This window comes from Myotis yumanensis, unplaced genomic scaffold (assembly GCF_028538775.1).
Source record: "Myotis yumanensis isolate MYYU_CA2020_CCGP unplaced genomic scaffold, mMyoYum1.0.hap1 SCAF_1, whole genome shotgun sequence".
In the NCBI taxonomy this organism is placed as follows: domain Eukaryota; kingdom Metazoa; phylum Chordata; class Mammalia; order Chiroptera; family Vespertilionidae; genus Myotis; species Myotis yumanensis.
This window is the reverse complement of record NW_027223752.1, coordinates 173,596,009-173,614,175: the sequence shown is the minus strand read 5'-3', so window position 1 is coordinate 173,614,175 and position 18,167 is coordinate 173,596,009. Positions and strand designations below refer to the sequence as shown.

The 18,167-nt window shown below is 40.7% G+C and overlaps 1 protein-coding gene and 2 non-coding genes across 3 annotated transcripts in view; 1 reads left to right on the top strand and 2 right to left on the bottom strand.

Annotated features, from left to right (window-relative positions):
* Positions 1-1,355, bottom strand: part of STPG2 (sperm tail PG-rich repeat containing 2) — a 110,960-nt gene extending 109,605 nt beyond the window's left edge. The window contains exon 1 of the mRNA XM_070433321.1: positions 1,247-1,355. Within this exon, the coding sequence (XP_070289422.1) occupies positions 1,247-1,355 (109 nt within the window). The remainder of the gene's footprint in view (positions 1-1,246) is intronic.
* A 3,753-nt stretch (positions 1,356-5,108) lies between these two features.
* Positions 5,109-5,244, top strand: LOC139001259 (small nucleolar RNA SNORA16B/SNORA16A family). Its single transcript, XR_011469928.1, has one exon. It is a non-coding gene; the product is annotated as a small nucleolar RNA SNORA16B/SNORA16A family (small nucleolar RNA).
* A 6,618-nt stretch (positions 5,245-11,862) lies between these two features.
* On the bottom strand, positions 11,863-11,968 carry LOC139000463 (U6 spliceosomal RNA). Its single transcript, XR_011469627.1, has one exon. It is a non-coding gene; the product is annotated as a U6 spliceosomal RNA (small nuclear RNA).
* Positions 11,969-18,167: the final 6,199 nt, after the last annotated feature.

Below are 18,167 nucleotides of genomic sequence, written 5' to 3'. Positions count from 1 at the left end.
CTCTAAAAATCCATTTTAAAACATTCAAAATAAAAACAGAGTGGTCAGTTATGCCAAAATAAAATCATAGGTGTAATCACTGGTAGCTAGTAAACTGTTAGGAAGTTATTGTTTTTAACAACTCAACTGCATTAAAGACAGACATGGTAAGCTCCAAGGATATTGATATCAGATGCTGACAACTAGTAAAACTCAATATTAAAGCAAGGACAATTGACAAATATGTCCTCCACCCAGAGAAACCCAAATTAACCTAAAATACTAATCTGATCAGTCATATCAACAGAGTAATGGATCCTGGCATTTGTTTAAAAATACAGACATAGCCCTAACCGGTTTGGCTCAGTGGATAGAGCGTCAGCCTGCAGACTGAAGAGTCCCAGGTTCGATTCCAGTCAAGGGCATGTACCTGGGTTGCGGGCACATCCCCAGTAGGGGGTGTGCAGGAGGCAGCTGATCGATGTTTCTAACTCTCTGTCCCTCTCCCTTCCTCTCTATAAAAAAAAAAATCAATAAAATATTTTTTAAAAATACAGACATAGTGTAGGAATAGGGGAAAATGCAGGTTAACAAGGGAAAAAACTTTTAATTTGAATGGTATTAAACTTCACAAAATCAGTAGATTAGGAAAAGCAGAAAGCAAATTGAAAGTATTTAACTTCATAAAAATCCCTCCTAAAGTCACTAGCTGCAAACAAATGAGGAGAGTGAGTAACTGTTTAAATGATCCATTCCCACTTCATCTCTCAAGAGGATAGCTTTGCTTTGCACAGAATGGGGGAATGAAGGGACTGCTCAAAGAGAACATAGTCATACAAGAGGCATCGATCTGAAGAAAACACGTGGAACCATCTTCAAATGACATTGCAAAGCAGAAACATAAAAGTTACATTTTGGTAAATCGATGTGTCTCTCGCTAAGGGTAGGGCAGGTGTGTGACGCCGACAGGGTCGCCATGGGAAAGGACGGCGGGAGGTAAGAAGGACATCTGGAGCCTGTGACAGCCCACAGGGCCGGAAACGGAAACCTGGCATCCAGCTGCACCCCTGCAAGAATGATGTGGGCGGCCATGGCACTGTGCCCGGGCCCGGTGACCAGCTGGCGCCCGTAAACACGAGCGGCATCTTCCTGCTGCTTCCTGTGGGTGACACCTGGGAAGGGGCGCTATCCCGTTCACCTGCCGGCACCCCACGGGGCGGGAGGGAAGGGAGGCGCCCTGCGGAGGCCTGCGGTCCCCGCATCTCACCTGCTGCCTGCCGCTTCGGGAAAGGCACCTGGTAGGCCCCGGGCCCCACGTGGTCCGCGGTGCTGCCACCGTCAGTGTACCTGAGCACGCGGGGAGCCCGCTCATACATAGCGGCGGGCGGGCTGGGAGGGGGCGGCCGACAGGGGTACACCCGGCGGCAGCGGAGGCGTGGAGCACAAGGAAGGCCTCGACAGCCCGAGGAGCTGGCAGCCTCCGGGAAGGCGGAGCTCGCGTGGGGGCCGTCTCCCCACCTGCTCGGGTGTCCGAGGGACCCCGGGGAGCTCTGGCCCTGTGGTAACGGGAAGGGCGACGAACGGACTTAAGGCATCTCGCACAATCACTGGTTCACCCGCTGAGAGCCGAGGCTGCCTCCCATCAAGAGATTGAAGGACTGGACTCCAGCCCTGTGCTTCCGGTGCTGGCCCCGCCCCGGAAGTTTCCGGAGAGCAGCTGCAGGCTCTCCCACGTGACGCCCACGGAGCATGCGCACAGCACGGAGCCCGCCCCGCTGGTCCCACCCTGAGCTCTATGTCAGCTGCTGTGGGTCCTGGATTCTCAGAAAAGCTGTAGGAAACGAGTTAAAGGGGTTAGGGCTTTTGAGGCATTTTCGCAATAAATGAATTAGGGCGACATGGAAGGGACTAGCAAAAACTGAATGAAAAGCTAAGCCTTAGCGTAAAGCAGAGCCTGGGTTCTGCCACGCTCACGGCCCAACCCCTACTGGACACCCCGCACTCACAGAGAAGCACCTCGGACTTTATCGCATCGATAATAGGAACTGTGCTAGAGACGAAATAAGCCGGTCAGAGGAAGAGAAATATCACATGCTCTCACTCATTTGTGGAATATAATGAACAACATAAACTGATGAACAAATATAGAAATTAAGAAATGACTCATTCCACCTGATTCAAATGACACTGTGATGAGAAAAATCCGTTGCCAAATGAAGTAAACAGATATTGGAAGCAGAGCCACATCTGGTCTACTGAGGTTCATCATAGGAGACATGTGGAGAGGCACTTGGGAGAGCTTTTGTCACACAATGTAGGGTCGTGAAGGGAATGATGCAAGTTAAATGAAGTTTACACACTTAGGAGTTACTCAGGAAGGGACAGATAGAATGTCTCTCTTACTAGCTTTGACCAAAATTAATGCACATAACAAATCACCTGCCTGAAATCAGTGGCCACTGCTCATTCTTCTGATGTCCTGTGGAAACTGTGTTTGAGAGCAAAGCAAATGAGGTAGCCTGATATTTAGATTGCTTTCCCTGCCTTATCATGGGTTACTGTGGGTTTGGTTCTCCTAGAGTGGAAAGTCCTAGGTAATAATAGACTGGTAATATAATAGCTAAGATTTGGAAACAGCCTAGGTGCCCATCAGCACATGAGTGGATTAGAAAACTGTGGTACATCTACACAATGGAATACTACGCTGCTGTAAAAAAGAAAGAACTCTTAACATTCTCAACAGCATGGATGGACATGGAGAGCATTATGCTAAGTGAAATAAGCCCGTCAGAGAAAGATAAATATCACATGATCTCACTCATTTGTGGAATATAATAACATAACATAAACTGATGAACAAAAGTAGATCCAGAGACAGAGAAGCATCAAACAGACGGTTTAACTTCAGAGAGAAGGCAGGAGGGGGGCAGTTAAGAGATCAACCAAAGGACTTGTATGAATGCATATAAGCATAACCCATTGACACAGAAGCTGGGGCGGGGGCGGGGGGTGGGGGGGGGACGGTCGGTGAGAGCATGTGCTGGGGGATGGAGGTGGCCAGGGAGAGGTCAATAGGGCAAAAGGAGACATATAATACTATATGTAATACTTTTAATAATAAAGAATTTTTTTAAAGAAGGAAAGAAAGAAACATTGTTCTGAGTAAAAAAAAAAATAAGAAAAAATAGACTGGTAATATTTTTTAATGGTGTGAAAATAAGAAAAACAATAGCAAATGCAGTATTTTCATTTTACAAAGTGTGAATGAAATGGTAAGGCATTATACTTTTCCTTCTGGGAAAATGAAATGAAGACTAAATGAAAGTCTTTTTAAAATCTGGTGTATGCATTTAAAAGATTGGAAATCGGCGATTTTGACACCTCTCATCATTTAAATTCAGTATGTTAAAAACGGAAAGCATGTGGGTATTGAGATCCAAATATCATGGCTCAACTTATAATTTGCTGATAAAAAATGTAAGAACATTTTTACATTATACTTTTTAAAAAATCTTTATTGTTATAAGTATTACATGTGTCCCCTTTCTTCCCCCATTAGCCCCTTCTAGCCTGCCCCCCGCCACCCCCCACCCCAGGCCTTTACCACCCTAGATCCAGAGACATGTAAGCATGGTACATGACACTTTTTAAAACCTCTTTCTTGCATAACATCACAAAGGAGCTTATTGTAGTTTTAAAAGATTCTTAATTGTTGGAATTCTATCTCAGCGTTGTACAGCACTTAACTAAATATATGTAGCTGCTGTGTCTTTTATGTTTTATATGTACACCATATTAAATTGACTTGTAGTTCACATCCTATATAATAAAAGGCTAATATGAAAATTGTCCCCTCGGGAGTTCAACCGCTCGCTATGATGTGCGCTGACCACCAGGGGATGGCACGGAACGAAGGAAAGCCCCGTCCCGAATTGCCTTTCCCCTGTCTACTATATTGTCAGCCCAGGCCCTATCCTGAGTATTGGGGGAAGTAGAGGTTTTGTATGTGTGTGCATGCATGTTTTCATAAGAGGAAGAAGAGAGGAGTTGTGAGTTGCATTAGGATAAATGGGAAATGTGAGGGAGAAGGTAGAGAAAATGAAAAATTATAGTTCAGTGTGCTGGCAGCAGAGATTAACTGATGGAAAGCTTTGAAGTTACTGTTATCCGGATTTGGTTTTTTGTGACTTTGGAATTACCTGATTACTTTTGATGACTTAATTTTCATACGTTAAAAAAAAAAGATGGAGGTGGAAGCAAAGTCAAATAAATTTAGGTACCTTTTAAAATAGTTAGTTGTGCAGAAACATAACATGTTTTTACCTGGGTAAAAGAAAATTCCTCTGAGTCCAGAAAACAAGGTAACAAGTACTTATCAATTGCCTGCTATGAGCAAAACATGAGAGGTATGCAAAACATTTTACACATATGCAGATATGGCTATAGATATAGTTGTTGACACAGGTCCTAAAAATATTAATAGCAATTCAAGATACAAAAATTTTCAAGAAAATAATAGAAGTCAAAAGATGATACATAATTAATAGTTAAGTGAAGGTAACTAGATAAAAGAAATCTTTAACCTAATTGAACAGGCATAATAACTAATACAAATGGTCTGCATATGTCCCAATATACAGGTAGGTAGTTACAGAAATTTTTCCTAAAGTTTTGTGGTGAAAGGAATTGATACTCATTACATCACTATGTTTCTGCACAACTAACTATTTTAAAAGGTACCTAAATTTATTTGACTTTGCTTCCACCTCCATCTTTTTTTTTTAACGTATGAAAATTAAGTCATCAAAAGTAATCAGGTAATTCCAAAGTCACAAAAAACCAAATCTGGATAACAGTAACTTCAAAGCTTTCCATCAGTTAATCTCTGCTGCCAGCACACTAAACTATAATTTTTCATTTTCTCTACCTTCTCCCTCACATTTCCCATTTATCCTAATGCAACTCACAACTCCTCTCTTCTTCCTCTTATGAAAACATGCATGCACACACATACAAAACCTCTACCTCTCCCAATTCTCAGGATAGGGCCTAGGCTGACAATATAGACAGGGGAAAGGCAAGGAAGGGGACAACAATCTTGAAGCCAGAGTCTTCAAGATCCTGCCTTCGATGGCCCTTATCAAAGCTGCAGTTGCTTCCCTGTGCCTGCTGCAGGCAAAAAAAAAGCCCAGAGGGACAGTTTTCCGTGATGACCAACACTCTGTCTGCTGTAACTGATCTGCAACATTTCAGGAAAATACAGTTCCGAAAGGGAAAAAAAAAGATCTTCCCTTCATTTCATCACCAGCCAACCAAGAATCTCATTATTTGGTGGCTTTTAGTCTCACACTCCTCTTATCTCTACTCCCCAATAATACACACACTCCATAGGAAACGTTATATTACATATAGTAAACAAAATCTTAGGAAATGCTTGGAATGACCTCACTAATTTCTATGGATTGGCTAGAATTTCCTTCTGTGCCTGGAATACACTCTTCCAGTAACATGTGTCCTAAGTTTATTTTATTTTGTACTCATATTGCTTATCTTTCATACTTAGGAATTGGAAAAATAGTTTCCTAGACTCATTTTTAATCAGTAACATTTAAAAATTTGGGGAGCTGAAAAAAAATTTTTTAATACAGTTTTTTCATTAAAGGACACTAGATGGCACAATTTCACCAATTTATGCTAATAAAGTCATTCATCCTCTTACCAATTCACAAATAAAATAATTTGTCTTTATAAATAGTTATACCTAAATAACCTAACAGGAAACCTATATAACCATAAGAAATTATTAAGAATATAATATTTTCAAATAACATGTTTTATGTTCTTATTTATTTACACAGTAACCAAAATTCCAGTGTTGGATGAATAATTTAAGGAACCCAAAGAAAATAGCAGTCTCTCTACAGTGAAATACATCAAGTACTTATAGATGTTAGACATTAATATCTATCAAATGAACATTTTTATAGTGTTACTAACATATAATAACACTCTATAACATAATAAAGTAAGCTGGTGATTCCATTCATTATGCATATTTAAAATGGGGTAAGTAGACAAGCCAAAAATTCAACAGTATGAATTTTTCTTACTTTATTGCTTGCCTTAAGCAAATTATACACAATTAGGATCTTAGTTTCCTCATATGTAACAATGAAAAAAATTAATCTAGAAGCAATAGAAAATAATTAGAGTCTACCTGATTTAGCATCCAATTGACCTTTTATTTGCTAAAAATACCATATTTATAGCAAAAGTAGCAGATGTATCCAATGTTTTCACTATCACTTCATTTTCTGGAATTATTGAAAGTGTATTAGCTCTTGAGCTGTATCTTGGCAGATAAGACAGCATATCAGCCAAACAAGCAGAATGTACACCTCACGAGGATCATCTCCCAACCCGGATTATATCCAACTCTGGCTGGGGTTCTTGGAGAACTCTTGCCTAGTTACATAGTGCACACTCTGGCCAGATGGTGCAATCAACTGTGGTAGGTCTTTGCTTAAGAGATTCTAAAAGGGTAAATCTCCACTTAGGTACTCTCACCTAATGAAAAGTTCTCTTTAGATAAAAATTATCATCTTGGGCAAAAGGAACACCTCTGGAAGGCCACATATAAAGAGAGGAGTTAAAAAAAAACACGACATCTACATTGTTAGCTAGACTGTCCCAAGCTACATTAGATATTAATGTAGTGACATGTTGTATAGCCAAATTGCCCTTACATTTCAACAAACTAGAGTTGGGTGGTGGATGGGCTGAGGAAGTGAGAGAATTTAGACAATTCCTGGAGAAGAACTCTTAAAGCAATACTGTAGATCTTTGAAAGTTAATGAGTCTATAAGTAGTTCATCAATGGTGATGCTAAATAGACAGTGATTTCTAATAGAGTTGTTCTGACATCTAAGGTGACTTACCTATAACAGCTGAACCAATATCAATTCTACATGTTTTACATAAAGATTTGTAAGAAATTCCAAATTTGATCCATCAGCTCAAGTTACTCAGCTGTCTCTTTTTAAGATAGTTTACTATGATAGAGTAATAAAAACAGATTCTTTTTGTTCTCAAATGCTAGGCTTCACTTCAAAAAGCATATTTTTTTTTCTCCCCCCAAATAATGTTTCACCAATATCTGAATCAACATATATTACGCATTATGGAAAATAAGGAGGAAAGTAGAGTACTAATAATATGATAGTATTCTTTGTAAGGAAAACATATATCATAAAGAGAGAATATATAAACCCATTTTGTAATTCTCAAAGAAGCATTGTAATGTGAGTACATAATATATATTGTGGTTTATTCCCCAGTCATTCCATCCCAGAAGACTTCATGAGCAAATTATGGAAAATCATCCCCTGTGACAATGATTCTTTCAGGAAAGAGCATGTGATCCAACTGTGGCTGTTGTAGGCATAATTCTAAAATGCTACCCCTCCCAAGGATGTTCTACCCTAATCCCTGAAACCCATGAAAATGATGAGATATCACCTTGGTGATTACGTTACATTATTTGTATGGTTAGTCTTTAAAAAAAATGGTAGGCCTGACCTAATCACAAAAGCAGAAAGGTTTCTTCAATTGATGGGAGAAAGGAAAGTCAGAGAGATTTGAAGCACAAGAAGGATTCAAATGAACTCCTTGACGAACGTAGTCAGCCCCAAGGAGCTGAAATCAACCCCCAGTTAAGAGCCAGCAAAGAAACAGTGACAGTCTTAGAACCACAGAGAACTGGATTTCACAAACAACCTGAATGAGCTTGGAAGTGGGTTTTCCTCTCAGGTCCTCCAGTCAGAAGGCCAGCCCAGCCTTCACATTGACTTTAGTGTTGTGAAGCCTAAATAGAGGACTTGGTAGAGTCCACTTGGACTTCTGTCCCACAGAACTGTGAAGTAATAAATGAGTGCTTGCTATAAGCTACTAGGTTTGTGGTGACTTATCATGATAGTATTAGAAAACTTGGTTCTGAGGAAATTTTATTACTTCTACAAAAGAGCCACAGGACCAAATTGTGTCTCTTCTTTCTTTGAATGTTGCTGCCGAACCTAATGTCTACAGCTGACTTGTAGATGTGCATGATTATGTCGATGGCGTTCCTAAAAGTAAATCACCCTGACATAGACTAACCCCTACTAGGACATAGGCAGATTTAAAGATGGAACAAAGCTAAGTCTTCATGCCAGTAAAGAGACTAATCCTGCAGTCCACTCTACCTCTGGAATTACTGATATGTGGGATAATAAATTTCTTTATTGTTTAAACCAATTTGAGTCAGGGTTTCTGTTACAGACGAAATATTTTAACTGATAGGTTTATTTGACATAAAGCTGAAGACAGTCCCTGATTTATAATTGTTTGACTTGGGATTTTTTGACTTTATATTAGTGCTAAAGCAATACGCATTTAAAAGAAGCTTTAATTTGAATTTTGATCCTTTCGTGAGCTAACAATATGCAGTATGATACTCTCTCAAGCTGGGGGCAGCGGCTTAAAGCCACAGCAATCATGAGAGTAAACAACCAATACTCTACAGCAGTGGTTCTCAACCTTCCTAATGCCACGACCCTTTAATACGGTTCCTCATGTTGTGGTGACCCCCAACCATAAAATTATTTTTGTTGCTACTTCATAACTGTAATTTTGCTACTGTTATGAATCATAATGTAAATATCTGATATGCAGGATATATTTTCATTGTTACAAATTGAACATAATTAAAGCATAGTGATTAATCACAAAAACAATATGTAATTATATACGTGTTTTCCGATGGTCTTAGGCGACCCCTGTGAAAGGGTCGTTCAACCCCCAAAGGGGTGGCGACCCCCAGGTTGGTGACCCACACGTTGAGAACCGCTGCTCTACAGTGTACTGTGTTGCCAGAGTTTTTTGGATATTGTATTATTTGAATATTGTATTATATGTTTTCCTATCCCATCATGTCTATAAAATGCCTGTCTGTGTATCCTGTTTCTGGTGAGGAGGAAGGCAATTACTCATGAGATTAAACTCAAGATAACTGCTCAACTGTAGGCTAATGTAAGTGTTCTGAGCACTTTAAGGTAAGCTAGGCTCAGCTATGATGTTTAGTAGGTTGGGTGTATTAAAAGCATTTCTAACTTATGATATTTTCAACTTCTGATGGGTTTATTAGGACATAGCCTCAATCTTAAAATGAGGAGCATCTGTAGTATAGTTATATCTAAAGATACATAAAAGAATATTGGACATGGAAATGAGAAACTTGAGATAACATATCTACCTACAGTTGTATATTTACTTAATTTCTCACACATTTAAAAAGTATCTTATTTTCTTCCCTTTTTAATCCACATATCTAATGAAATAGAAAAAAATTCAAAAGAATAAGATTATGTGGACGCTATCTCTAACATGAAAAAATCTGCCTAATACTAATACATACGGTTGAGAAATTTAAAGTTTGGGCAATAAAATGATTATTTTCACAGTTTATGCCAAAACATCACCAATACGTGAGAATTAGTATCTAGTTAGTTATATAAGTATGAATTCAGGAGAGATAATGGTTGATATAGAGATTTAAAGATCAGCATACAAGAGGTAATTAAAACCACTTTAATGTTTATCCAACATGAGGGACAAAGAGAGAAAAGCAGGACCTGTAGACTGGAAGACACTCAGAAACAACCAAAATTAAAGATTTATAGGCAAAAGAGGAGGAGCCTGTGAAGGAAAAATAACAAAATTGGTTAGGCATATGTGATTAGAATCAGAATAAATAATGTCAAGGTCACAGAGGATAGAGTTTTGAAAAGTGCCTGTGCAACAATCAGAAATAGATGAGAGATTCAGTAAAATTAAAAAGAATTCACTGAATATCATAATTATAGTGCATTATTTTATTTCAGTAAAGATAATTTCATTCATGGGGTGAAGGAAGTAGAGGATAGGCAGAAGCCAGATTGTTGTGGGTTGGACAGTGGGAGGGACATTTTATCTTCTGAGACAGGAGAGCAAGAAAATAAAGATGAATGCAGATGTTTATCACAATGGAAATAACGAAAATGTGGGCACATGGAAATAATACAATAGCAGGATACCTAAGCTAAATGGAGAACTTACAAGGAGTAGTAATGCTTAAGAGATTTCCTAAAACACCATCTCACACAATCAGAATAGCTATTGATGTCCTGGAAATGCCACCAACCTCAAATGCAGCGATAAGAAAATACTAATGTACTTACCTACAATTGTCAGTACAGAGTGTTACAGTGAGTGATCTCATGAGAATTGGGTTGTTGGGTAAATAAGATTGTCCTTAAAGAGTTAAACTAGCCCTAACCGGTTTGGCTCAGTGGATAGAGTGTCGACCTGCGGACTGAAGGGTCCCAGGTTCGATTCCGGTCAAGGGCATGTACCTTGGTTGCAGGCACATCCCCAGTGGGGGGTGTGTAGGAGGCAACTGATCGATGTTTCTCTCTCATCGATGTTTCTAATTCTCAATCCCTCTCCCTTCCTGTCTGTAAAAAATCAATAAAATAAATTTTTAAAAAAAGAGTTAAACTATGTACTTACTTATAATTGATTTATTGGCAGTCACCAGAAAGACAAAATTCCTGCCAAGTCTTTAATTTTTTACTATATTTTATTAAATATATTAATATAGCTAATGAAAGAATATATCCATAAAAAAGGGGACATTAATTGGCTACAGAAGTAAAGTAAAAGGAGATTCATATAGGCAAACCCACCCAAACACAGGGATGAATATGTTTTTCCTGCTGGCAGAACTATTCTCATTGGGAAAATCAATATAGAAAATATATGCCCGGAAATTATTACAATTCAACCTATAGACAGAAAGACATGGGAATTAAGAGAAAAGGGAGATGACTTCTAATTGATCAATGACATATAAGTCTTGAGGCAGGGAGATTGCCAGGCATATGGAAGAATTTGTTAATGTTCTATAATTTTTTTCATTTCTATCTGTTTTGTTTTCCCAACCATGTTATCAAGTTCTTTCTTGTCAGGGACTTATAATAAGACTTAGAGGCCCAGCGCATGAAATCATGCACATGTAGAGACCCTAGGCCTAGCCTACCACCAGGACCCATGACACTCCGCAACACTGCTCGCTGCCCCGGGATGCTCCACGACACTGCTCACCACCACCTCGGGACACTCAGTGATGCTGCTGCCGCCCCAAGACACTCTGTGATGCTGTTTGCCACTGCCCCAGAATGCACCATGACACTGATGCCACTCTGGGACACCCGGCGATGCTGCCGCTGCCCCACGAGTCCAATCCCCAGTCCTGCCCCACCACCACCCCCTGTTCACCATGGCTCCCTGTTAGCCATGCTGCGATCAGAGCCTGCGGGATGGGAGGGTGGGGGGGACAAGAGGTGGTCAATGCACCTCATGGCGACTGGTTGAGCGGTTGTTTCAGTCACTATGCTTATGGTCTGGCCTTTTATTATATAGGATTTAGCTTATCTATTCATCAGTTGATGGACACAGGTTGCTTCCATGTTTTAGTTACTGTGAATAATGCTGCTATAAACATAGGTATACAAATATCTCTTTGAGACTCTGCTTTCCATTGTAGGCAGTATGTACCTTAAATCATATTGTAATTTTAATTTTTTGAGGAACCAACATAATGTTGTCCACAGTGACTGTATTATTGATTCCCACCAACAGTACGGAAGGTTTCAAATTCTCCATATCCTAACCCTTCAAATTCTCCATATCCTAACCCTACAATGAAATAGATCTCATTGTAGTTTTTATTTATATCTCTAATTATTAGTAATGCTGAGGATCTTTTCATATGTTTATTGGTGTTATGTATTTCCCTTTTTTGTTTTTTCTTGTATGGAATGCTTCATGAATTTGTGTGTCATTCTTGCACAAGGCCATGCTAGTCCTCTTTGTATCATTTCAATTTTAGTGCATGAGTTGCTGAGGCAAGCACTGTGCATTTTTCTTGGAGAAATGTTTATTTGAGTCCTTGCCCATTTTTTAATTAGGTTGTTTGGCTTTTTATTGTTTAGTTTTAGAATTTCTCTGTATGTTCTGGATATTAATCCCTTATCAGATATATGGTCTGCAAATATTTCTCCCATTCTGTGGATTGCCTTTTAACTCTGTTTATAGTGTCTTACACAGAACAGACTGATGGTTGTCAGAGGAAAGGGAGGGTGAGGTGGGAGGCTGGGTGAAAAAGGGATTAAGAACTACCAATTGGTAGTCACAAAATAGTCCTGAGGATACAAAATACAGCTTAGGGAATCTATAATAATAAAAGCATAATATGCTAATTAGATCAGACATCCTTCTGTCCTTCCAACAAAGCCAGGGCTGCGAGGCAGGCCAGGGTCCCGGGTGCCAGAGGGAAGCGGGTGCCAGCAGCCAGGGGAAGGAAGGCCTACTCTTGCACAAATTTCATGCATTGGGCCTCTAATATAGTCAATAATATTGTAATAACTATGTACAATGCCAGATGGGTACTTGAAATATTGGGGGACCACTTTGTAAAATATATTATTGGCTAACAACTATGCTGTACACCTAAAACTAATATGAAATAACTAGAGTCCCAGTGCACAAATTCAGTGTTGATATGGGGTGGGGCCAGGTGGGGAGGGAAGTTGCAGAAAGTTGGCCGGCTGGCTCCTCCCCCAATCTGGCCAGTTTGCTGGCCACAGTGGGTGTCATAGTGACTGGTTGTTCCCGTTGTTACAGCATTCCGGTCCCTGGCTTTTTATATATATAGATATTGAGTGTAAACCGTAATTGAAAAGAATTTTTTACAAAAATAATGAAAGAATGTACAGGTAAAAATCATTATTTTTCTGAACCGTGGAACTGATTGAATTCTGGATGAACTTATTTAGAATTAGCCTTTTGGACTCTTTTTCAACACAAATCTTTTGGTCTATGCTGAGTCAGTTATTTCTGTCCCCCGAACAACTTTGTGTATATCAAAGCTGAAGGTCAGAACAAAGTGAATGCGTTTCATTAAGGTAAAATAGAATTGCTTTGACTTTCAATTGGTGCTATTTGTTTTTGTATGTTCAAATGTCCCTATTACCATTGTTGGTTAATTCTAGGTAGTTTGAATCTCTCATACATTTAAAGTTTAAAGCATTTTATGGAAGAAAAAAATAAAATTTAAAAACTGAACAGTAGTTATACAAAATGATTAATAAATGCTAATTTTTATCTTTATTAGTAATAAAAGACATTGAAATCCAAACAACGAGATAACATTGTTCTAATATCAGATGAGCAGATTTAGAAAATAACACCCAGTTCCCGTAAGGGTACAGAGAAATGTTTCTTGTTTGGGCTTTGCTGTGGGTGGTGAAAATGGCACCAGGTGTTAGACTTTTGGGGTCAGACGGGATTTGGGTTCAGCAACCTCTGCATTTGAGTTCTGGCTAGGAAAGAATGCAGAGCCAAGACTCAAAGAATAAGAGAACATTTATTTGGAAAATCACAGCGGTATAATAAGTAATTTGTGGAAGAAATGGGTTTAGGAAACAAGTATTGAGGTAAAAGAAGGTCCCTTGAAGTTTAGAAGTGAGGAAGGTGACAGGTGCTGTGCCTGGGGGCATGGGGAGGGGGAAGAGAAAAGCTAGGCGTGCTCCTGCCACTGGGTCCCGTGTCTGAAGGGTTTTAAGGGTGGAGACTTTAGGGAAGGTCTCAGGGGAAGATCTCAATAGAATATTCAGCAGCTTTCCAGGTGTGTCCTTTCAAGGTCTAGATCTCCACTGATTGCTTGGTTTCTCCAGGGGATCATTATCCAACGCAGCTGGTCCTGAGGTCAGCTGTGGGGTCACTGTTCTGGTTTTGTTGCTTTTCTGGGCCTGGAGCTGAAATACAACTGAGGCAATATGTTAACTCTAGGGAGAAAAGGTCAGGGATTCAAACAACATGACCAGCATATGCTAGGGGAGGAAAGGTCACCTGCGGGGGAGGTCCCACCCTACAGTCTTTTGCTAGGCATCTGGGGCTTTCTACCCTGTGACCTTCGGTGCCAAGCCTTGCTCTGCTTATATTTGTCTAACTACCTACCACAGCTTCACATTTCTACAGCTTTCCAGTTCAGATATTCATTATCTCCTGCCTAGAAAATCTCAATAACTCTCTTCTAACTTGTCTGCCTGATCCAGTCTTGTATTTCTTAAATCCCACACTGCAGCCTGAGAAACCTGTCTAAAACATCATTCTAACCCAATACCACATATGTTTCTCAGCCTCTCAGTTTCCAAGGTGGAGGAGTTACTAATACCTTATATCTGTAAAGAAAAAGCTAAATGCATGGCTGTGTTGGTGGTGAAAACAGCACCAGGTGTTAGACAGATGGAGTCAGATGGACCTTGGTTCATCAACCTTGGTACTTGAGGTCTGGCTAGGAATGAATTCAGAGTCAAGATTCACACTATAGGAGAAAGTTTATTTAGAAAGTCACAGAGGTAGAAGTAAGCTGTAGAAGAAATGGGCTCAGGAAACAAGTTACAGAGGCAACTTGTTTAGGAGAAAGAGAGAGGTAAGGAAGCAGCGCCTGGGGGGTGGGGGTGGGGTGGGGTGGGGAAAGGTGCAGAGTACTCCATAGACTTGCAGTGATGGCAAACCTTTTGAGCTCGGCGTGTCAGCATTTTGAAAAACCCTAACTTAACTCTGGTGACGTGTCACATATAGAAATTTTTTGATATTTGCAACCATAGTAAAACAAAGTCTTATATTTTTGATATTTATTTTATATATTTAAATGCCATTTAACAAAGAAAAATCAACCAAAAAAATGAGTTCGCGTGTCAGAGGTTCGCCATCACTGCCATAGAGAGAGCTGCACTGTCTTCAGGGTGTTTAGCTGGAGGCCTCTGGGGAGGATCCCAATAAAATATCCATCAGTTTTCCAGGTGTGTTCTTTCAGGGCTGTGATCTCCACTGATTGGTCAGCACCAGAGCTCCTTTTAACCCCTTGGAAGGAGTGAACTGCTTTCTTCTTCAAGCTGACCAATCAGGGCCTGTCCCATGTCTCCTGCCCATGTATGGAAATCAGATGGGGCTTTCTGCCGGCCCCCTTGTTCTTCTCTAGGGGTATAGTATGGGGGGGGCGGGGGTAAAGGTGACAGGTACCTCGCCTGGGGGGATGGCTCCGGCCACTGAGTCCCCTGTCCTAAGGGTTTTAAGGGTGGAGATTTTAGGGGAGGTCCCAGGGGAAGATCTCAATAGAATATTCAGCAGCTTTCCAGGTGTGTCCTTTCACGGTCTAGGTCAGTGGTCGGCAAACCTCGGCTCGCGAGCCACATGCGGCTCTTTGGCCCCTTGAGTGTGGCTCTTCCACAAAATACCACATCCAGGCGCGCACGTACAGTGCGTTTGAAACTTCGTGGAACTTCGTGGCCCATGTGCAGAAGTCGGTATTTTGTGGAAGAGCCACACTCAAAGGGCCAAAGAGCCGCATGTGGCTCGAAAGCCGCAGTTTGCTGACCACTGGTCTAGGTCTCCACAGATTGCTTGGTCTCACTGGGGGATCTCCAGGTGTCTGTGTGTGGGGGGGGGGTGCCAGGCGGGGGAGGCGGGAATCCTACTGCCTGACAAGCTACACGCCAGGAGAGAAAAGGTCAGGGGGAGGCTCTCACCTACATGACCAGAGAGATGATCTAGGTCAGGAAAGGGTGTCCTGGGCGAGGTCCTAATTAACAATACTTATCGCCAAGTATTTGCTCTCCGAGATCTGCCCATTGCTACTTAGCCGTTGGTAGATATGCTTATTTGTGCCCTGGTGACATTTTGTACTTGGCCTATTGGGAAGCTTGTTAAAAACTTCAATCATTTTATACATATCTATCACATATTGGCTTCTCTTAAAATGTAGCGCTGAGGATGAGCCTACTTTTCCATTCTCCTTAAATTTAACAGTAGATCATTTTAGGATAACATAAAATAATCGGTTTTTCCTTTAATTCACGTTAAAGAGTGTGAATTATGGGGATAGAGTTTAGTAAAAAGTTGTCATTAATTGCTACATTTATATACTTCTCTTATTCTTTTATCTGAGCTCTGTCTTTGAGCAGAATGGTTAAGAAATCCTTGTAGCATTTTGTACTCCAGGAAATGGCTAACCAGAAAGCACAACCCTGGCCCCTCACATTCCAAGATGCTTCTATCCTTCCTCCTAATTCCCCTATGACAGATGACTCCATTGTTTATCTGCCTCTATAAACTCCCAGGCCCTCCCTTTCCTTCGAGGATTCTTCTCCATTGCAATTGTTTAAATAAAATAATCTCCTTAATTGTCCAGTGCACTCTGTCTTTCACACCAAATCATAATGTTAAATGCTGCTTTAACACTAAGTTGATTAAGTTTTAATGAGGATTAAATAAGTTAATATTTGTATATTATTTTAAATGGTATCAGACATCTAGTACATTACAACTTCAATAATCTGCAATACCTAAATTATCTATAACTAGAGGCCAGGTGCACCTTCTCACAGTCCAGGACCCTTTGGGGGGTGTCTGTCGAGGGGTCCTTAGTGCTACCGTGGAGGCGGGAGAGGCTTTTTGTGTTTGCCAGCCATGAGCCCGGCTTCTGTCTGAGCAGCACTCCCCCTGTGGGAGTGCACTGATCACCAGGGGGCAGCTCCTGCGTCGATGTCTGCCCCCTGGTGGTCAGTGTGCATCATTGTGACAGGTCGTTCTGCCGTCCGGTCGATTTGTATATTAGCCTTTTATATATAGGATTATTATTATTATTTACTTATTATTAATTCCCAATCAATGTTAGGGAATAAATATTATTCAAATTGTTAAAGAAAACATTATCTCACTTGTTAAAGACAGTAGTGCAGACTATTCAAGGGAGATCACGGCAATGGGTGTAGGGAAACTGCAGTGGGGTCTTGTAGCAGGGGAGAGATTGTACTCAACTTCAAATCCAGCACAGTCAAATGGGAATGTATAGCCAAGGAGCATGGTGGGGGTCATTAGTAAGAGGAAACCAGAGGTGACTTTGGCCAAACCAACTTAACAGGATTCTTGCTAAAGGCAGGTCAGGATAATCAGATATCACCTGGGGAATGATGGCAGATGAGAAACCCAATTAGATGATGAGAATGATCAGATATGGAAGATGAGAGATTCTAGTTAAACTGACTTATCAGGATTCTTGCTAAAATTGGGCAATGCTGAGAGGAACACCAAAGTGCAAAGGTCAGGCATAGTTGCAAAACAGTTCAGCAGAGACAGAATAGTTTGGTCAAGAAGAAAATCTTTGCCGTTAGGGAATGAGGCTTAGAAAAATATGCTCATCTGTGTATTTTATCTGCAGTGCTGCAACCTGGCCTAAATTGCCCAGAAGGGAAAGGTTAAAGGGGGAGGTAGAAGGGTACAGCAAGACTATTCCCCTGGATTCCCAATGCTACTTCTTGACAATAAGCGAGGACCTTCTCTAACAATCTAACCATTTGAAACATATAACCTCATTCTAAGTCCCCTCCCCACTTGACAGCAGTATAGCTCTCATGTAGCAGACATCTCTCCCTTCTCCTTCAATACATAAGCCTACAATACATTCCTCTACGTCAGTATGTTCTGCATCCTAAGGCAACTTAGCTCCAGTTCTCTTAGTTCCTATTTCCCTCCTGGACTTGCAGACCTCGATCTCCATTCCATCAGCCAGTCACCTGCAAGGCCTTTACTTTGATCTGCTCCTCATCCTAATGAGCAATCCTCAGATTCTTTTTTTAAAATTTCTTTATTGATTAAGGTATTACATATGTGTCCTTATCCCCCCCCATTACCCCCCAACACCCCCCCACTCATGTCCTCACCCCCATGGTGTCTCTGTCCATTGGTTAGGCTTATATGCATGCATACAGGACCTTTGGTTGATCTCTCCCCCTTACCCCCACCCTCCCCTACCTTCCCTCTGAGGTTTGACAATCTGATCAATGCTTCTCTGTCTCTGGATCTGTTTTTGTTCATCAGTTTATGTTGTTCATTTTATTCCACAAATGAGTGAGATCGTGTAATATTCATCTTTCTCTGACTGGCTGATTTCACTTAGCATAATGCTCTCCAGTTCCATCTATGCCATTGCAAATGGTAAGAATTCCTTCTTTTTTACCGCAGGGTAGTATTCCATTGTGTAGATGTAC